The sequence below is a fragment of the Trichoplusia ni genome, chromosome 21 (genome assembly GCF_003590095.1).
Source record: "Trichoplusia ni isolate ovarian cell line Hi5 chromosome 21, tn1, whole genome shotgun sequence".
NCBI lineage: Eukaryota > Metazoa > Arthropoda > Insecta > Lepidoptera > Noctuidae > Trichoplusia > Trichoplusia ni.
Genome location: NC_039498.1, coordinates 6,875,830 through 6,895,363, shown reverse-complemented (window position 1 = coordinate 6,895,363; position 19,534 = coordinate 6,875,830). Strand labels below are relative to the sequence as shown.

General features: G+C 36.0%; 3 protein-coding genes across 3 annotated transcripts in view; 2 read left to right on the top strand and 1 right to left on the bottom strand.

Moving 5' to 3' along the window:
- The window catches only part of LOC113504221 (protein FAM214A), a 57,080-nt gene extending 53,820 nt beyond the window's left edge, over window positions 1-3,260 (bottom strand). The window contains exon 1 of the mRNA XM_026886397.1: window positions 3,005-3,260. The gene's annotated coding sequence lies outside the window, so the exon portion shown is untranslated. The remainder of the gene's footprint in view (window positions 1-3,004) is intronic.
- Window positions 3,261-3,922: 662 nt separating this feature from the next.
- Window positions 3,923-8,382, top strand: LOC113504223 (testis-expressed protein 9). Its single transcript, XM_026886398.1, has 6 exons — window positions 3,923-4,111; window positions 5,103-5,487; window positions 6,076-6,173; window positions 6,929-7,069; window positions 7,513-7,680; window positions 8,155-8,382. The coding sequence occupies exons 1-6, from the start codon at window positions 4,007-4,009 to the stop codon at window positions 8,362-8,364; spliced, it is 1,107 nt and encodes a 368-aa protein (XP_026742199.1). The 5' UTR covers window positions 3,923-4,006; the 3' UTR covers window positions 8,365-8,382.
- A 7,163-nt stretch (window positions 8,383-15,545) lies between these two features.
- On the top strand, window positions 15,546-19,423 carry LOC113504161. The gene is made up of 2 exons (XM_026886326.1): window positions 15,546-15,869; window positions 16,747-19,423. The coding sequence occupies exons 1-2, from the start codon at window positions 15,847-15,849 to the stop codon at window positions 19,343-19,345; spliced, it is 2,622 nt and encodes an 873-aa protein (XP_026742127.1). The 5' UTR covers window positions 15,546-15,846; the 3' UTR covers window positions 19,346-19,423.
- The last annotated feature ends 111 nt before the right edge of the window (window positions 19,424-19,534 follow it).

Here is a 19,534-nt window from a genome sequence, read left to right as displayed (position 1 = left end):
GTCTACAAAATGCTCACCAATCCAGGCATTAACCTTGGTAGGCACCGCTTAATTTTTTATCTCGTTATTACAATACTATAGGTACACGAATAGAAAATATATTTAGCATGTAGGTAATATTTTATATGGAAAAATTGTCCTGCAATCAACATTAAAAATAGGTACATTGTATATTGGTACATTGTATGATAACACATTATAATTATTACATGTTTAATGATACCATCGTTTCCCTATAATCTTTGCTAATGACATCACAAAGTTGCATTTTGTTGGAAATATTTTTAATCGATAATTTGTACAGATAAAATCTAGATGGCATTGATATATTATAACTCATTAATCAAAAATATGGTTTCAAGGTTGTAATAATCAAAAAGTTTTTAATACGAAGGTTTTTGTAGGTCTGTCAGACCAGGTATTTTAGCACTTCCACAGATGTAGAGGTTGTAGACGTTAGTTGAGGTTTAGGTGGACGGGATTTAGGGTATCCAAGTTATTCAGGAAAAGAAGTAAAGGGCGACGAACAAAAAGACGGGCAGACGGTCTCAAGAAGGCGGAGTCCAGAGTATATGACTACGGAGAGAAATAGGCAAAATGGAAAGCTTTTGGGAAGGCCTCTGTCGGAAGTGTATTATAACAAATATCACAAATAAGCAAAATTTGTTTTGCAACGGCAATGTCGGTTATTTTTAAATAATCCTATGATAGATGTACAATGTGACTGTATTCGATAACTCGATAGCATGGAAATGTTGATTATTTAAACGGAATTCATAAAACAATGCACATAAAATATGAAAACTTAATGTCACCTTGGAATAGACACATAATATCTATTCGAGCACAAAAATTAGAAAGTACATCGTTGTGTACACGCGAACCTGTGTGAAAGTGATTTTTTTCATCATCACGCTATATTTTCCGTTAGTATTCAAAAACCTATAGCTAATGTTACATATTCCTACTCAGATATTTTACCTCTATTGATATCTATCATTTATCATCCTTAAATAATAGGCCAATGAAGCAGTCATAGCCTGTCTTTCCTGGCCTTATTGAACCAATTTACCCTGTAGTTGTCACCATAGCAGTAACAGCTTAGTGACAAGACCGTTAGTCTGTCAAGAGGTCGTAAGTACTAATCCTGGTACCTGTCAATGAATTTTCGAATTCATGAGCGTAGTACAAAGCCATTATCTCTTGTTAACTGAGTGAGGCATCCGGCACCCATGAGAATTTTGAATTTCAGCCCCAACTCAAAAGGGTATTAAACCCAAATCGAAAGCCTATATGCGGTGTATAAGATTCTGACACCACGTTGTACATCAACCATACATAACAGAAGATACTATTGAAGTAAGCGTCTACAAAGGCGTTTTCTTCTCTAAAGAAGGAACGAGTATTGCGCAAGACACATTGCAAGGGTAACAGGGAAATATGATGAAACCCGAGTCAATAAGAATGAAATTGCCAACACATCACAGAATCACAGAGCAAGCGTCAAACGTGGCGATCAATGCTTGTTCTAAAACCATGTGTGATCAGTGATGTTATTTGTTTGGCAGTGTGGCAATCACGAGTCAGTGTTACTAACTGGAAGCAAAGCATAATAATATTCTATAAGATTTATTTAAAGGTTTGAATCTGTAAGTAAAGAAACTGCCTACACATTTTCGTCTTTTATTGAGAAAAATCGGGACAGCGTTTGTGAAGAAATGTGTCAAAAATACTGCTTTACAAATACGAGTATGTCCTCTGTTCATACACGTATACGATTCCATACACAAAATATTATTCTGAACACCAAAAAATTTACGAACCTTCAAATTTAATAATGCTGTCCTAAATTATTAAATCTTTGACAACCGCTAAACTCATTACGTTTCTGACAACCAGTTTATGGGATACTGTGTTACCCACTAAAATGTTTTAAACATCAACGTACATACCTACACGTGGTAATTTCACATTATGTTACCACACTGACAGCAAAACACGTACGGTAGGTAGGTGTAAAAGTTTTTGTAATTATATTGATACCTACAGATTAAAAAAAAAGTCGTTGTCATTAAAAAGTAAGTAAATAGGTCACTGGGTCAGTTTCACAGAACTTAACTACAAGTATAAATAGATAACCGATTTTTAAACGGTGATCTTAATAATTTGTACGTTTTTATAAATATGAAGATATACATAATTGGTGGCATAATGTCTCATTTTCAAAGCCATAAACTCAGATGGTAATTCATTACTTGACTAATGATCAGTGTAAAAATTAGTAAATCCGCAAAATAATCATGTTTTTTTAACATTACAATTCAATAGAACTGTTAAATACCTATTAGACTAGCAAAATTCAGTTTCTATAATAAATTCAACATGTACCATTAGAAAGTAATTTTCAACGCTAAAGCAATTTCCTCAAAAATGACGTCATTAGCGAACTACACGAAGTACGCAATTAAACGAACACGATTTACTCTAATTTTATAACAACAATTTTAGTAACAAATACTGAACAAAGAAAAACGGACTAAAAAACTTATCGATACATTTATATTGACTATTGCACAGCACTAACGGGACAGGCTGGACCCGAAATGACCTGACGAAGCTTGTTTATTTAAAAAAAAAAGTAAAATGGCTCTTTGTTGCAGCTATTATGTGAACAGCTGACTTTTATTATTATTTTGTATTGAAGAGGCATGTTAATACACGTAACACGTTCGTTTAAAACACGGACGACGCTTAGAAATTGTATTTATTAACTTATTTACGCAATACAGAACTTCTGTACTGTTAAACGTAACACCACCGATTTAAAAAACCACTTTCCACGTATGTGATGTGGTACCACCACGTTCAACGCAAATGAATATCATTCTTACTATAAACTACATGTCAATTAACTTTCTAAAGAGCCTAGATTACGATACACATGTACGAAAAAGGAAAAATGATATATCCAAACATATGTTACAAGTATTTAAAATAGATTTACCTTTTAAAGCCGCAAACTAATTCGTTTGTCCCCACTTGTAAACACCTGGGCTATAATATAACACTCCGGTAATCGTTTCTTTTTCTCTTAAAATACATTATTACACTGTTTAATCAATGTCCGGACGCGAAAACGCAGTCCAAATTTGAGATTTTTAATGCAAATTCGGCAGTCGCAAGAGCGAGCGTCCAATATTCGCTCGCAACAGTGGCACACTAAGATGTCAGCTGGGTTAAGTCGGTTCTCATTGGTAAATCGATTGAAAATCTCTGTCGCACACTGTTACAAATATATCTATCTTCTTCCCACGTCGTACCTCTCGCTCTGAGTGTAACGACCTTGATTAGAATTACGGACAATGCAGATGATATTTCAATGCAGTTTTTCGACAAACAACCATTTCTTTTATATACCTTAAGGAGGGACACGTTTATTTCATGATAAATTTAAGGATTTTTCCAATCTAAATCATATGGAAACAAAGCAATGTGTCAACAAGTACTTGTATGTGTGTGTGTACGTTCAAAGAAAACATATTGACATTAGCAGCTTGTCTCTGATTGGCCGCTAACCAGCTGTTTTTGACACATGTAATGTTCTAGAAGTCTTTCTTGCGTGATCACTAGGTGGCAGCACATTCTCATTAACATCAAAGAATACGACAAAACTAATTGCAAACCATTAATCAATTAATTTAACTCGATAATTATTATGAGTAGTAGTAGTTACCGATAGTTTACAACGATAACAAGTTAACCAAATGCGTTTAAAAGTTACTGAGTTGACTGCATCGAAGAATCTGTTTTGACTTACTTTTATCAAATGCATCAAGTAACCATAGCAACGCCGTTTATTTGATTACGTGATAAACCAACTAAATTCAGAACCACCTGACATCTTTGCGGAACAAAGGTATGATGTTTATCATAATTCTGTGGTATAATACTGATAAATGTCATTGCATGGCGTCCTATCGGTTATAACTGTATATAAAGTAATAAAATGGACTCTTTAGACTTGTTAGCGCGTGAGGACGAGTTCAAGAAACTCAACAAACAACTCGAGAAAAAAACCGAGAGTTTGATGAAAGAGATCGAGCATGCTATGGTTAGTTTTCTTTGCAATGTCAATATTTTTCTTTGCCTTATCTTTGAACAACAACTTGTTGATGTGGTTGTAATGCACCAAGGAGTATTTAACAGATTTTAACACTATCTAAAACGTAGTTATTAGCTAGTTAAATTATCTAACAATGCATAAATGTGCTGCGTGCAAACAAAAGTTATTGTGTGATAAAAGTAGATTATTTTAAAACTTTTGTTATATTTATTTGCCGCAGCTTTCTTAAAAGGCCGTTACGAACGTTTTAATTTGCCAGTAAACAAACAATTCTTTTTCACTAATATTAAATGTAGTTTACCCTAAATGGTATTACTTTCTAGGCCCCTAATGCTGATATTGTTCAGGAAGCCATTTTATTAAATTTGGTTACTATGGAGAGTCTAGATTTTATTATTTTATAATTAGCCATAGTTTGGGTTCTATGAAGTGACATAGATATAAAAAAGTGGCAGAAATAGAAATAGAGAGGCAAGAGACAAAAGATAATGTAATAAATAAAGGCTGACTGCACAGACACCTACTCAGCTGTCCGCATGGTGTAGTTGAGATCACCACACTAAACACATGCTCAGAGTCTCTCAACATCCATCCGGGACTACCCTATTTGTGATCCACAAACGCTTGTCCTGAGTCTGGGTGTGTTTGTGCTTGTGACTTGAATGTTTGTAAGCTTCTTGCAATACAAGGATTAAATTTCTTAGTGTAAGAGTTTTAAATAAAATAAATGAAGGGGTCTTCAATTAGCAGTAGGTTGCTTTCAATGTATATAGTTTTTCCTAAATATTCAGTCTAATTTCATTAACAAAATTATAGTTTAAAATAATTAAAAAGAAAACTTGTGTGCTGGCACCACATAAATTTGACTATCCTCATAGGCATGTAGGTCTATATTAAAAAACACAGTTAAAGTTTTCATTTTGACCTTTTAGCCATGAAATTATATATTTCTTTAATTCCAAATTTATTTATGTTTCAGCAAAAAAAGGATATATTCTCGGAATTCTCTCAAACCCTCACTCTATCTCCAATACATACAACAAAAAAACATAACTGTGATGCTCACAAGCAGAATGCAACAACGCCTTCGCCTACTCATACCAAACCAAAACAAAAAAACAAAGCTAAAATACAAAATGGTGGCAATCAACAAAATAACCAAGCAGAGGAGTCCAATTTTAAAAATGGGACACAAAATAGTGGTTGTGATGAGAATGATGATGAATGTAATTTAAAGATGAGAAATGTTTGTAATTGTTGTATTAATGTTAATATGAGAGATAGAAGTGATGGCTCGGAGTTTTTGTATGCCTTTGTAACTGTTAATGTTAAGGAGAAAGTTTTGCCGGAGTCGTTTTTAAAAGGTAATTTTTGTTGTGGTAACACAGTTTAGATAATTAATTGTTTTTGTATTTTTCATGTCTCTTGTACATTTTTTCATACTGAAATAAAATCTATTATCCTAATAAATTTCAAGAAAAGTAATAAAAATGTTTGGTTAACATTTACTTTTATATAGTGTATCAAGCCTGTAATTAATTGCAACTTTTTAGGAAAGTTCTCTTTACCTATGCCTTCTTCATAAAAATAAAGATTTAAAAACTATATACTTCATATCTATACTTCTATACTAATATATAAAGCTGAAGAGTTTGTTTGTTTGTTTGTTTGAACGCGCTAAACTCAGGAACTACTGGTCCAAATTGAAAAAATCTTTTTGTGTTGAATAGACCATTCATCGAGGAAGGCTTTAGAGTAATAGGAGCAAAGATGCAATAGAAAATTTGAAAAAAGCAGGGCAGGTATAAATCATAACTTATATCTTCTACCCACGGGGACGAAGTCGCGGGCAACAGCTAGTTTCCTATAATTAAATTAAATATGTATCCAACACACAACTTAAATTCAATCCTACATTCTAACTTTTTAAAGTTGTGTTCATATATTTCCAGAAAAGCCAACTATAGAAAGTGTATGCAAGTTCCTCTCATCAAAAGTTAAGCTGATGCAGGAACAGATTGACAATCTACAGAGAACTATAGATAAAAAGGTAAGGTTCATCAGCATCATCATCCAGCCACAGCCTTTGTCCTCCCACTGCTGGGCCCCTATTCTGCTATTTACAATGGCCGACGAGTGAATGAAAATTTCTTGATTCATATTCACAAAAAATAATTCAGTATGGGATGCTACTATCAAGGTCAATACAACGAATTTTCAATAATTTTGTTGGAAAAATGCTTAAGAGAATAGGAAAAATTACAAATTTAATTCAATTACCAGTCATTCATCGGCTATTGTTAATAGCAGAATCGGGGCCCTGGGCATAGGCCTCCTCTATCTCGTGTTAATTTCTAAGGTCCTGTGCCAGCCTCATCCAGACTCGACCCGAGACCTTTACTATATCGTCTACCCATCTTTCTCCCGGACGACGAACGCTTCTTTTGCCTAGTAGGCTTACCAGGCTGTATCTTTAGGGTTCTATTTGTCCTTTTAAAAAGACACCTTTGTCTGTCCGTTTGTCCGTCTCTTACCAGGCGTTATCTCATCAATTGTAATAACTAAATGTTTTTTTTTTTCAAAACTCTTTTTTTCACAAGTGATGTATTTCTTTTGCCGCATTAACAATACTAAAATTAAATATTAAGTACTTTTTGTCATGGTCATAAAGTTGAGCAAAGATATTTATTTGTTTACCCTCAATTTTTTCACCACTCTTTTTCTTTGGCCTTTTTGTACTGAACCCTCACTTTCCCGAGTCCGAATCCCACTTAGCCTGTTATTTAGTAGTTATTTTTTTCACAGGCATCCCAATGTGACGGTCACTTGACTCAGCTGGCTGAGTTAGAGAGCGAGAGGCTGAGTCTACTTAACAAGGCTAACAACTTGAGGGCGGCCACAGCTGATATGAAAGCCAAGTCTATGGTGCTACAGGCAAAATATAATGTGAGTATAATACGGATGCACGGATAGCGGAGTGGTTGATGTCACCACGCCAAAACCACTGAGCACTACGTCTCGCGAGTTCGATCCCGGCGTAGGATTTCTGTTTGTGTGATCTACGAATGCTTGGACTGAGTCTGGGTGTGTTTGTGTATGTAACTTTAATGTTTGTGAAACCCCTCGTGACACAAGGATTAAATTCCTTAATGCGAGCGCCTTAAAAAAAAAATATTGTGCTCATCATACAAACATTCGTCCTGGGTGGGAATCGAACCTAAGACCTCCGGTATAGCAGTCATAGCTACTAACCACTAAACCTACACAAAACTCGATAAATAGCCTACAATTATCACTTTTTAGGTTAAAGTAATATATGTCACTCAAATCGCACACCAAATGTCTACCACAGGTCACCAATAAAAAAATAAATAATATCCTTCTTTCAGGAAAAGGAGAAGCAATATAAAGAACAGCGTGGCGAGACAGACAGACTGACTTGCGAACTGAAGCGGTACAGGATCAAGTGTGCGAGTGTCGAAGCGAAGGCCGCCTCCCAACAGGAGACCATTGATAATCTTAAACAGCTGATCGAAATCGCGAAACGATCTGAAAAGGTATTGTTTTTGTCTTTGGTCTTTAATTTAGGAAGTAAATTTGTTCACACATACATTCATTATTTACTAGCCGATTTAAGGCGAGGTCGCAATAAATATCTAGTTACTAGCTGTTGCCCGCGACTTCTTCCCCGTGGGTAGAAGATATAAGTTATGATTTATACCTGCCCTATTTTTTTCACATTTTCCTTCGCTCCTATTAGTCGCAGCGTGATGGTTTATAGCCTTGAGCCTTCCTCGATGAATGGTCTATTCAACACAAAAAGAATTTTTCAATTTGGACCAGTAGTTCCTGAGATTAGCGCGTTCAAACAAACTAACAAACTGCAGTTTTATATATTAGTATAGATAATAACAGGTCTATGTAGTTTGATTAAGCACAGAGTTTGAAAGCTGCTAGACCATTTCACTACTTGATTCTATTCTTTTCGAACCTCACCAACATTTTATCGTTCTTGTTTCTCATATTTTCAGGAATTTCGCGAATCATCTCGCAGTCTTTCATCCTCGCACCAGCACGCCATCTCTCGGCTAGAGGCGCACATTAAAATGTTAAACACTCGCAGCGACCGACAGATGGCGTTGATCGATAACTTGAGAAGACAAAACGTTCTGTTGACAACAGATGTCGCTGTTAAAGCAATAGAGAAAGAGTACAGTGATTATTTAAACCAGGATTTTTAATTAAAGGAAATTAAGTTAAATAACTTGTTGTTTTATTTATAAATATTGATAAATTATAATAAGCTTAAGTTGCTATTAAAAAAAGCCATATTCCTCATTTATGACTAAGAACTTAGAACTGTCCTGCTTAGGGCACTATAAATCATAAACAACAGCTAAATGCGAGTCGGACTCGCGTTACTGAGGTTTCGTACAAATAGGCTAAATATACGTTATTATTTATGAAAAAAATGGTCTAATTTATGACTGTGCTAGGCGTGCTCCTCCTAGGTTTGTATTTTTTTTTCATTCATCGTAATAGCGTTCAGCATCTGTGAAATTGCGACTGTCTAGCTATAAAGGTACGTGAGATACATGCTGATGGTCACCGACAGGTCAATCGCACTCTGCTATGTGACCAAAGCAGAGTTTTAGTTTCAGGAAGCCGTTTTTGTGGTTTTTACCCTTTGGGTAACTTCCAAAATGGCCTTCCTAACGAAAATTGAGAAAGAGAAAAAAGACTGTCTGGATTTATTTTCACATAAGTCCTTTGAAAAATATGATATAAAACAATCGTTTTCCTAGCCTTAAATAATTAGAAATAATTTTAGAAACTTTATCCATATTTATGGATTATATTTGTTATGAACTGTATTCATATTTTTTAAGACACTTTCTGAGATCTGACTGATCGTATGTGAGAACTGAGGGACCACACTTTATGGGTCGTAGTTTTTAATATATTTATTTACAAATTCCCAGGTTCGTTCTACAATTGTTTTAAATCTAACTACTACTAAATCCTAGGATTCCTATTTCGCGAATTCCGGTGTGGTCCCTCAGTTCACACGCACATATTTACATTATGAACAAGTATTTAAAAAGGCCAATAATCAAAACCACGTAAAAACTTAATTATTTAATGATAAAAGTAATCTTGTACATAGATTCCGATATCATAGGCGAGTCCTCGCCCCCTCTCGCTCTTCATTCGTATGTTCACATAGGAGTATCCCACACCACCAGCTGTTATATTCATGGACGCCTTGCTGTGAAGAGTGTCTAGCGCCTGGATGCCCTGGTAACAAAAAAAATATGTGTGTAAAATTCCCGACATTGAATTCCAACGAAACGATTCTCGTGAGTGTGCATATTGGATAGGTTGTAACGAGTTCCTCCGTGTTTCGGAAGACACATTAAATTGTGGGTCCCGGCTGTTATTCCTACATCTTTGACAGTCGTTACAGGTAGTCAGAAGCTTGAAAAGGTTTGACAACCAGTCTAACCAAGGGCTATCGTGTTGCTCAGCTAACTGGGTTGAGGAAGACAGATAGGAAGTTGCTCATTGTAAAACACTCATACCTAGCTGAATCTGGTTAGACTGGAAGCTGACCCCAACATAGTTGGGAAAAGGCTTGGCCAATGATGATTGGGTAGGTTTAGGAATAGGACAACATATTTTTTTATAACCCTATTTTATTCCTTAGAACTTTTCATATGGCCAGACAACATTCGCTGGGACAGCTAGTAGGCTTTATAAAAACCCGAATAATACCTCCCAGCGAAACACCTAGGTATGTCTAGAGGCAAATGTCTTAAGTTTAAATTTAAGCGAACAGCTATGATTCCAACAATGTTATAAGACCTTCATATGGTACTTTACGAATATAGAATATTTACCTACGTGTGCTTATTAGTACCTATTTGTAACATAAATATTTGTTTGATTTTTGAATAAATAAACACGTTTTTTTAGAGTTCCGTAACTGTAGAGTAAAAACATAGCCTGTCACTAAAGTTCTGCTATCTGTCCGTCCGTTTGTCACCAGGCTATTCTTAGACATAGGTACCCAATATGCACAGAAAATTTCGTGGGAATCGGTCAAGCCGTTCCTGAGAAATGTTATTACAAACATCGCGACACGATAATTTAACACATTAGAGAAGATTTTCTAACTAGGCCAATATACTAGGCACAATACATAGTGTCATGGTCGTATAAATGTTATTTCATTCACAACTAACCCAGTTTTATCTAAAACAAGTGTTTATGTAAGATAACCAGAGCTCCCCTTTAGCCTTGGGTTCTGAAAACTAAGTTTATTAATAAAACTTATAGTTGATTAATTACGGTTCCATACAAAAAGGTAAATTTAGAACCCTAATACTGAGGGTTGGCAGTATCCACCAGACTGTATCTATTGAACTGCGATAACCGTAATAAAGATCAAGGTTAAGCAACCTTATTAAGGTCAGAAGTTTGCTGGTGGGCGACAAATAAATTTCAGGGTCTGTATGTTGTTGTATTGATGATGACAAATATATTCATCACAAATTTATAACCGTAACAACCGTTGCTTAACCATCTGGTTTAACACTTATTATTGTTCTGATTTCGATAGTCTCGCTATCACGGTTCATGAGATACCCACTGGTGACGTAAGGACATCGGAGCCTCAGTGATAGGGTTCCATTTTAACCTTTGAGTACGAAATCTTATTAAAGCACTAAAACCTTCTCCTGAATGAAACAAATACTTTTCTAAAAACCGCATCGAAATTGCTTCAGCCAAACGCAAGATAATCGCGGACAAACATACATACAAACAGATCAAAGTAAGAACCTCCTTTTTTTAAAAAGACATTGCTACCTAGAACGAACGAACGGGTAATAAAAAATGAGGGGAAAATATGCTATAACGATACTTAAAAAAACAAATACTCACTTGAATCAATCTATTATCCGGTTGCGAATAGAAATAATACTTCACTCTTTTCATAAAAGGTATGGCATTATACTCAATAAGCGTATGATTCGCTAAAATCACTTTATTTGACACATTCCCTACAATTAGATGCTCACAGCTTATGAACGATGCTAAAAATATACTGAAAACTGATAAAATTATTATAGATCTCATTGTTTCGCAGTAATTTCTGGACACGACTGATTTGGAACGCTGTTGACGCGATAATGACGCTGGTTCGTAAGGTTATCTTAATTTTATGATGTGATTTCGTTGCTGGTAGAATGTGGAATCGGTTGAAGTGTTTGATGTTTATATTTTCTTTAAAATTTCCTTATAAATTAATTGCGCTTGTATTGTTTTAAGAAAAACCGAATTTAAATAAAAACTGCTGAGCCCTATTCGATGAAATGTTTATGCGATCAAATCAAAGCTATTTTATGTTAAATGAAAACAGAATCAACAGAATCGGTTTATTTTAAATATAAGTTAATTATACTCTACAAAAGCAATACTCTACAAAATATACGACCTTTTTTTGGTAATTTAACTAACGGATATAATATTTAGGACAAATAGCAAAACAACGCCAATCCCTCTGAGCTCGACATATCTCGGGTTTGATCCCAGCGTAGAACAATCATTGCTCTGTTCCGCGAACGAATAATTATCCTGAGTCTATGCATCTTCATGCATGTGACCTGGGCCCCAATTCTGCTATTTACAACGGCCGATGAATGAATGAAATTTGGCTTAAAATTACAATTTTTCTACACAATAATTGGAAATTCAGTGCAGGACGGTATACTCAAGGTCAATACAATCGTCTTCCAATTATTGTATTGGCAAAATGCTTAAAAAAGAGAAAAGGAATAATTTCAAATTTAATCCAATTGCCATTAATTTATCGGCCATTGTAAAATAGCAGAAATGCGGCCCTGATGTTTGAAAAACTCCCCACATCATAGTGATTAAATTACTTAATGCACTTAATGTAATTACTATGAGTTGTGAAGAGAGAAAAAACCTTTTCTATCTATAGAATGAATAAAAATAGTCCGATTTACAATAAAACTGCGACACAATACTATCGGGAAAACGAAGATCCGGAGAAATAATTACTGAAATCACGCTAAAATCAACCTTACACTAATAGAAACAGAAAACACAATATTTAAAGGAAACCTTGAGATACATTTTCCTATAAAGTTTAGTATAATAGCATTGTTCTGAATTGTCTAAGCCATGACTAAGAATTACAAGTTATTGGAAAACATTATGAATCATAGATCAGTTTATCATTAATATGTTTGCATTGAAGCCAGCTAATTTGGCGCAATTCGGGCAAGGCCTATATCCACAATTTAAGATTAGACTTCTTAATATGATCATCCTAGCCTTTTTGGTGCATGGATAACCGAATGGTTAAGGTCACCACGCCAAACCCACAGCGCGCGTCGAGTCACGGGTTTGATCCCCGCGTAGGACAAGCATTTGTGTGATCCACGAATGCTTGTTCCGAGTCTGGGTATCTTTGTGCACGTGAATTGTATGATTGTGAAACCCCCTGCGACACAGGGATTATAATATGACGATTTTACTATGTTGGGGTCAGCGTCAAGTCTAACCGGATGCAGCTAAGTACCAGTGTTTTACAAGGAGTGACTGCCTGTCTGACCTCCTCAACCCAGTTACTTAGGCAACACAATACCTCATAGTAAGACTGGTTGTTGTCAGATATTCAAGCTTCTTAACTGCCCATAACGACTGTCAAAGATGTAGGAATAACAGCCGGGACCCACAATTTAACGTGTCTTCCGAAACACGGAGGAACGCGTTTTGGCATCGATGATTAACCTGCGATTGATCTACTTGTGTAGTTACACCTGAGCCACGAGTTGTTCGGATGTTTGTTACTCTTTCACGCAAAAACCACTGAACGGATTTAGACGAAACTTGGTACACATATAGTTTATAACTAGAATAAACACATTGGATAGTTTTTATCCCGATTTTATGCTCCAGTGGGATTATTTTCGCAGGCAACAATTTGTAGAAACATATTACACAATTATACTTAATATATGTTTTTCCCTGAATTAAGTAGATTCCTAAAACATAATAATATATATTTCTATATAATTGTGATTTCAAAGGGTTATCAAGATGAGTTCGTATTGTTTGTCTATGACTCATTAACACAAATAACTTAGTTTAAAGGGAATTGATAACTAATTCACAATCTTGTTAACGGTTATTTCAGTACTAGCTTTTGCACGCGGCTTGGTCCGCATTTTTAAGAAGACCTTCTTAAAAATTAATTCATTGGACTAGCCTTTTCCCAACTATGTGCATTGTGGGAGTCGGCTTGAAGTCTAACCGGATTCAGCTAAGTATCAGTGTTTTACGGAGGATGCAGGTAATTAATTTCTCGAAATAGGTTTAGTCGTTTCTGAGTACACGCAAATTCCTTCGTTTTTTTAATTTATTTCGTCACTACTCTGCTCCTATTGAATGTATCGTGATGGTATATATCCAACAGCCTTCCTTGATAAAGCAATCTTACACTGAAATAATTCTCAATCGGATTTTTAGTTCCTGAGATTAAGCAAGCAAACAACCTTCTCAGCTTTATAATAATATTAGGTAGTATAAACTAGCTGTAATGTACGACTCCGTCCGGGCTGTAATGAGGATAAGAGGCATTTTTTTTTACAAATTGTTAAATAGTTTTAGAATTATCGTGAAATAGAAGTTAAAAACTAATATTGCAGTCACCAAAAGCGCAACAAAAATCATTATTTTTAGCGGAGTTGTTTTAAAACAGTGATAACTCTTAAGTTATTCACTGAAATTAAAATATGTTAATGGCACCTTTTTTGAAAACTGAATACTTGTAACGATTTATGTATTCATTTTGATAAACAAAAAGGTAAAGCTAGGTTCTAAAAAACCTTCGAAAAAAGCCGCTGTTTAAGAACTTTTTTTAATAAAAATGTTTTACTATATATTTATATGGCGCGAAAAAAAAAATTCAACTGAAGCAGTTACGGAAAAAATGATATAAATGCCAAAATATGTCAACATTAAAATAAAAAGATACTTTGGTAAATATTTAGTTTCTAAAGGTGGTACTAGATGGCGCTGGGCGTTAAATTAGAAGTCGCAATGGTTTCGTTACGCGGCCGAGTATATATACTCTGCAATCGACACACATGTCGAATCTGACTCTTGCAAGTGAGTTGATTAATCCCACTTCTGATGTTTATTTTTGATAGAGTTGGGCCTTTGTCCAACTTTGAAATAGTTTGAAAACTTCGAAAACGAAAATGCGTCATCTTCTTCTAATCTTTCTCTTCTAATATATAAAATTCCCTTGTCACGATGTTAGTTATTAGTTACCGTACTGAGTACTCCTCCGAAACGGCTGAACCGATTTTTATGAAATTTTGTACACATATTAGGTAGGTCTGAGAATAGAACAACATCTATTTTTCATACCCCTAAGTGATAAGCGTTGCTCAAACTAAAAAAAAATATTTTTTGGACGAAATTGTTTGTTTCTATTTTTTTTTTGTAATGTGGCATTAAAAATACGTACAACTAGAAAAAAAAAATATTCGGCAAACCAACGTTTGCAGGGTCAGCTATCAGTTTCAGTTTTTCAGTTTATAATATCTGGAGGAGGACATTAATCAACTATGTTCTGTTAAATATTTGTATTTGTCCAGCTAGAACTACTGAAACTTTTAACCTTTTAAGCAAAGAACCGGATGTTTTTTTAACTTAAATTATTATTATTTTATAAAACAACAAAAAAACTATTTTTTATAATAATGCTAATAAATTGTATAATGAAATGTCCTAACCAATTTCGGCCATGATCGACCATCTAGCCACATTGGTCACAATAGTATTATAATTAATATGCTTATACCTAAACACAGGGACACTCTCTGTTCTTTACTCTCATAGCCCGAACACAACTAGAGAGAAATCAAGCGCAGAAGCCACATTTTTACGTGTCTTCCGAAACACGGAAGCTAAGATATTTATTTCTAAAACACACACAACATTTGAAAAGTTTCGTGCCGAATCGAAATCAAGACCGTTGAAGTAGCAGAAACGCGGTCTTACCATTAGACTATCACAGCGTAATAAATCTAGTTAAATTGTATATTGTTTATTTTGTATAAAATATGTTTTAAATGTACATATTCGACATCATTAATTATTAAATGATATAACGGTTAAGCCGAAAATCGATCTCAGTGGCGTGCACTTGGAGAGGCCTATGTCCAGCAGTGGACTTCGATAGGCTGATGATGAATGATGAATGAATGAATAACGGTTTACTCACGCGTATTTATCGGGGTAGCCCGACTAGTTTCGGACCTAACCGGAGGCCTTAATCATGAGCAGACACGGCGGGATTGGGAGTCGAACAGTTCGACTAAACAGTTCGAATAATGAATCAGTCTCACGATAGTTTTTATAAAAATATTGAACATCGTATATTATAGCGTAATATAACATTTAGATAGACAAGCAACGCACCACAATTCATCCTCCACGCAACTCAGGCATAGACAGAAATATTTCAGAAGTACAAAAAATAAAAATGACAAGTCGCTTTGACAGAAAGAAAAACAATAGCATATCGTAGTGCGAACGTGACTGTTATATAAGTTTTATTTGTTAGTTCATCGATATTTACATGGTATCATGCGAGGAGCGAATTTTATAATTAGTAGCCAATGTTATTTATCAATTTTTTATGGTAAGTCATATGTTTTTTGTTTTGTACTTCTTGGTATCCGACCCCCGATGGTACTTGGCTATGAGTCCACCTCACATTTAATCTTGCAGCCAAACAAAGCAAATATTGTATTATTTAGGTGGTAATAAATCAGTAGTCAAACCTTCAAGATTGGACATACTTAAATGTTAAAGGTAGACTGTGGTAGAAATTCTGATTCGTTTTATGTATTGAAGTGAGGAATTATGATAGAACGGTGATTTGGCAAGGATAGTTTGAAAAGTGTGAGTCAAGTGTCAAAATGTCAAGGAGGGAATGGTCAGGTGATGTTGATAAGGCCTTCTATTCAATATGAGAAAAATGCATTGCATGTTTGCACTTTGGAGACATAATATTTATAGTAATTCACACTATTATGGAGAGAGGTGACGAAAGTTTTAGGTTGAATTAGACTGGTTAGCTGTAATAGTTGTGCAATTAAATGGAGAGATTTATGCCCAGCAGTGGGAAGCGTAAAGGGAGAGACGACACATAATTTGACCCACATTTTTTAGAACAATATATTCAAATCAATGCAAAAAAATGTAAGCTATAAATGAAAATATATTTTCTGTTTCTTGCGATTCTCTGTATAATAGCGTCGAACACCTATAGCCACTAACAAAGATAAACGATAATACAATAATAACGCTTCTAAATAAAATTATTTTTTTAGATTTTGTTTTTTAAGAAAACCTTTTTTTGTTAAATAATTTATTTGTTTATAAAGACTCCCAAGAAACTTCATCTCTAACATCGTATGTTTACTTGCTTTACCAAACGAATTTTCCAAAGATTTACATAATTTACCATAATTGTAAAAAGACAAGATATTAATAAAAAAATATTTTTGTTTCAGTTTATTATATCTGATGGTGCTTATCGACAGCCATACTATATCTAAAAGTATTGATAACGACGACAAAGCCGATGATATATTCGACTCCATAACCGACTTAGATCACACGAGAAACCCCAAGATAAGAAGAGACAGATTCCTCCACAAGTACAGGGCAGACGACAAGGATGAGTTCCTAGTGAAGACGGTCGAAGCGATAAGACTCACTAAAGCGTTCTCAGACGTGGACAAGACAACGGAGACGACGACACACGGGATATCCACGACCACCACCGAGCATCTCAAACACCACAAGTCACCGAAAAAAAGGGTCGGCAGCTTCTGGAGAAAGTTCCGAGGCAAAGACAAAAAAGACAAAAACAATGAAGCCAAAGAAAGAAAAAGAAGACGGCCAAAAACCAAAGAATTCAGATGGAGACATCCCACCACAAAAGATCCTCGGAATTCTGCCAGAAGGAACAAGGGCAGGAGGAAAAGTAGGCGGCAATTCGTCTTTCGGAAATCTGATAAGACACTCTCGAAACGTGATTTAACAGGTAGTGCCATGTTATTCAGTTGCAGAGAAGTTAAGAAATATCCCAATAAACTACAGATCGGTATAACACCGCACCTAGACATGGCTAACAGACCCTACAAAGTGAAAACTGACACAACCACCGAGAATTTAAACAAACTCTTACAAACTATGACAACGCAGGTCACCCGTCTGAAACAGATTTACGGAGTCGAACGATTCACTCAACCAACCCAAACTACTAAATCTAGTTACCAACCTACTTATCAACCCAATTTTAACCAACCTAGCTATCCAGGCTTCGACAAAAGCGTGGAGAAAAGTTATGACAAAAGTTTTGATAAAAGTTTCGACAAAAATTTCGATAAAAGTTATGACAAAAGTTTTGACAGTAAACAAACTACAACCACTTCTATGCCAAAATTTGATAGTGAATACCCGGGAACTGCGCAGATAGAAGAACTGCTAAACGACATCAAAGTGAAAGCTATTCAGATGGTCGCAGAGCAAATCCCATCGGTGACCGACCTCATAACCAACACGGCCACTGAAGCCACGTTTGAAGCCGATCCCATACTGACACACCTCGACTACGCCACCCCCGGATATTACTTGAGCACATTCGTGTCAATAAATGAAATCAAAAATGTCTTCGGTAAACGGACAGTGCCATCCAGAGTTAACGAATTCACTCTTAACGATTCCGTCTTAATAACCAACACCGAACCCCATTTCATCGTAGCGAGATCCCTCAAAGAAGAAACGTACACGATGGCACGAAACGTGGAAGATATGCTAGAAAGGAATTTGAAGAAAATGTACCATAAAGTAAAGAACAAAGTCTCCAGCGACTTCCGTAAAGAAATCCATCAAGTCAAGTCCACGTTGAGTGGAATAGCGCACAGGGCTTCAACAACGAAAGCAAAAGCTAAGACTACGGCGAAGTCTACGAAGGCTACGACGCATTCGAAACATACAACGATGTCGGCGACTACAACGATTACGACGGCCCCGAGGCACCTGAGGGGCGAGCACTTGTATCAACACAAACTGATGCGTCCGTACCAGAGGATGCGACAGCACACACGCCCGCACACGCACGAGGCCACACACCCAACACCGACATACGACGACTACATGATGCTGACCCTCTACGAGCAGATGCTGGCGAAAACTCAAGAAGACAACGTTCTCAAACTGTTAACAACAGTCGACTCAATGAACAAAAAGCGCAGAGAACACACACACTACAGATTGTCGAAGAGGAATCCCGAAACGCTGACAGATATCAAACTGAGAGAGTATCTACAGAAGGTTTACGACGAGGGTATCAATATGCCTGATTATGATTACGTGGAACCTTCGAGCGTGCCTGCCCCCCCATCCACAGATAACAACAACGAAGGTAACACCGACCATGTATCAGGGAATGACAACTCGTCGAAACCGTATTCATCCTACCCAACCTCGGTAACACAAACCAGCCTTGACGACACCAGTTACGAAGGTCTGAGCAACAAAATCTCATACAACGATTTCGTGAATGGATACAAACATTATTTGAAATTCCAAAAAGAGCAAGGCAGCCAGAACTTTTCGAATCTCGTCAAATACCAAGCGCACAGACATCACAATGTCGATGATATAGGAAAGTTCATTTTAAACAAAATTCCTCAGTTGCCGAACAGACGCCGTCGGTTCTTTGACGATACTGATATAGATTATCAAGACATTTCTACCAAAAGTGACGATAATTGGTTTAAAAAGCATTTTTATTTGTTTGTTGATAACGGGCCGCCTAAGAAGTTCCATACTTCGCAAACGGTGCCTTTAAAATCCGCTGTTAAAAACCCGCAGCTGAGGTTGTTTGTTTCATCAGAGGATCCGATGCCCATGCCAGGGCCTAGAGATCACGTTTTTATAAAAATCGGCTCTGACGAGATGGATACCACTCTGGCTTCTAGGAATACAGCCGAGATGAGTCTAGATGAGCTGTCTAAGATATTACAGTCGATTAAGGAAAAACAGGCAACCGGGTATTATTATCGTGGTACGTTTAAAAAGCTAAACCTTTCGTTTCCCTAATACCTGCTTCACCTGCCCTTTGTATATTTAATCTTCCAAAACGTTTGCACAACTATTGCTGTCAAAAACACAATTAAACGTATCACGATAATAAAACAGTAAATTGAAATTTGACAGCAGTAATTGTACAATTATCGTCGTCAATTGCTGTCGATTTTCTTTTGCAAGTTTTTTCGGTTGTCAGTTTAG

Coding starts and splice junctions, on each gene's coding strand:
- LOC113504161 (XM_026886326.1), top strand. CDS start 15,847: ATGTTATTTATCAATTTTTTATG. Junction 15,870..16,746: donor TTATTTATCAATTTTTTATG/GTAAGTCATATG, acceptor TTTTTGTTTCAG/TTTATTATATCTGATGGTGC.
- LOC113504223 (XM_026886398.1), top strand. CDS start 4,007: ATGGACTCTTTAGACTTGTTAGCGCGTGAGGACGAGTTCAAGAAACTC. Junction 6,174..6,928: donor AGAGAACTATAGATAAAAAG/GTAAGGTTCATC, acceptor TTTTTTTCACAG/GCATCCCAATGTGACGGTCA. Junction 7,681..8,154: donor TCGCGAAACGATCTGAAAAG/GTATTGTTTTTG, acceptor TCATATTTTCAG/GAATTTCGCGAATCATCTCG.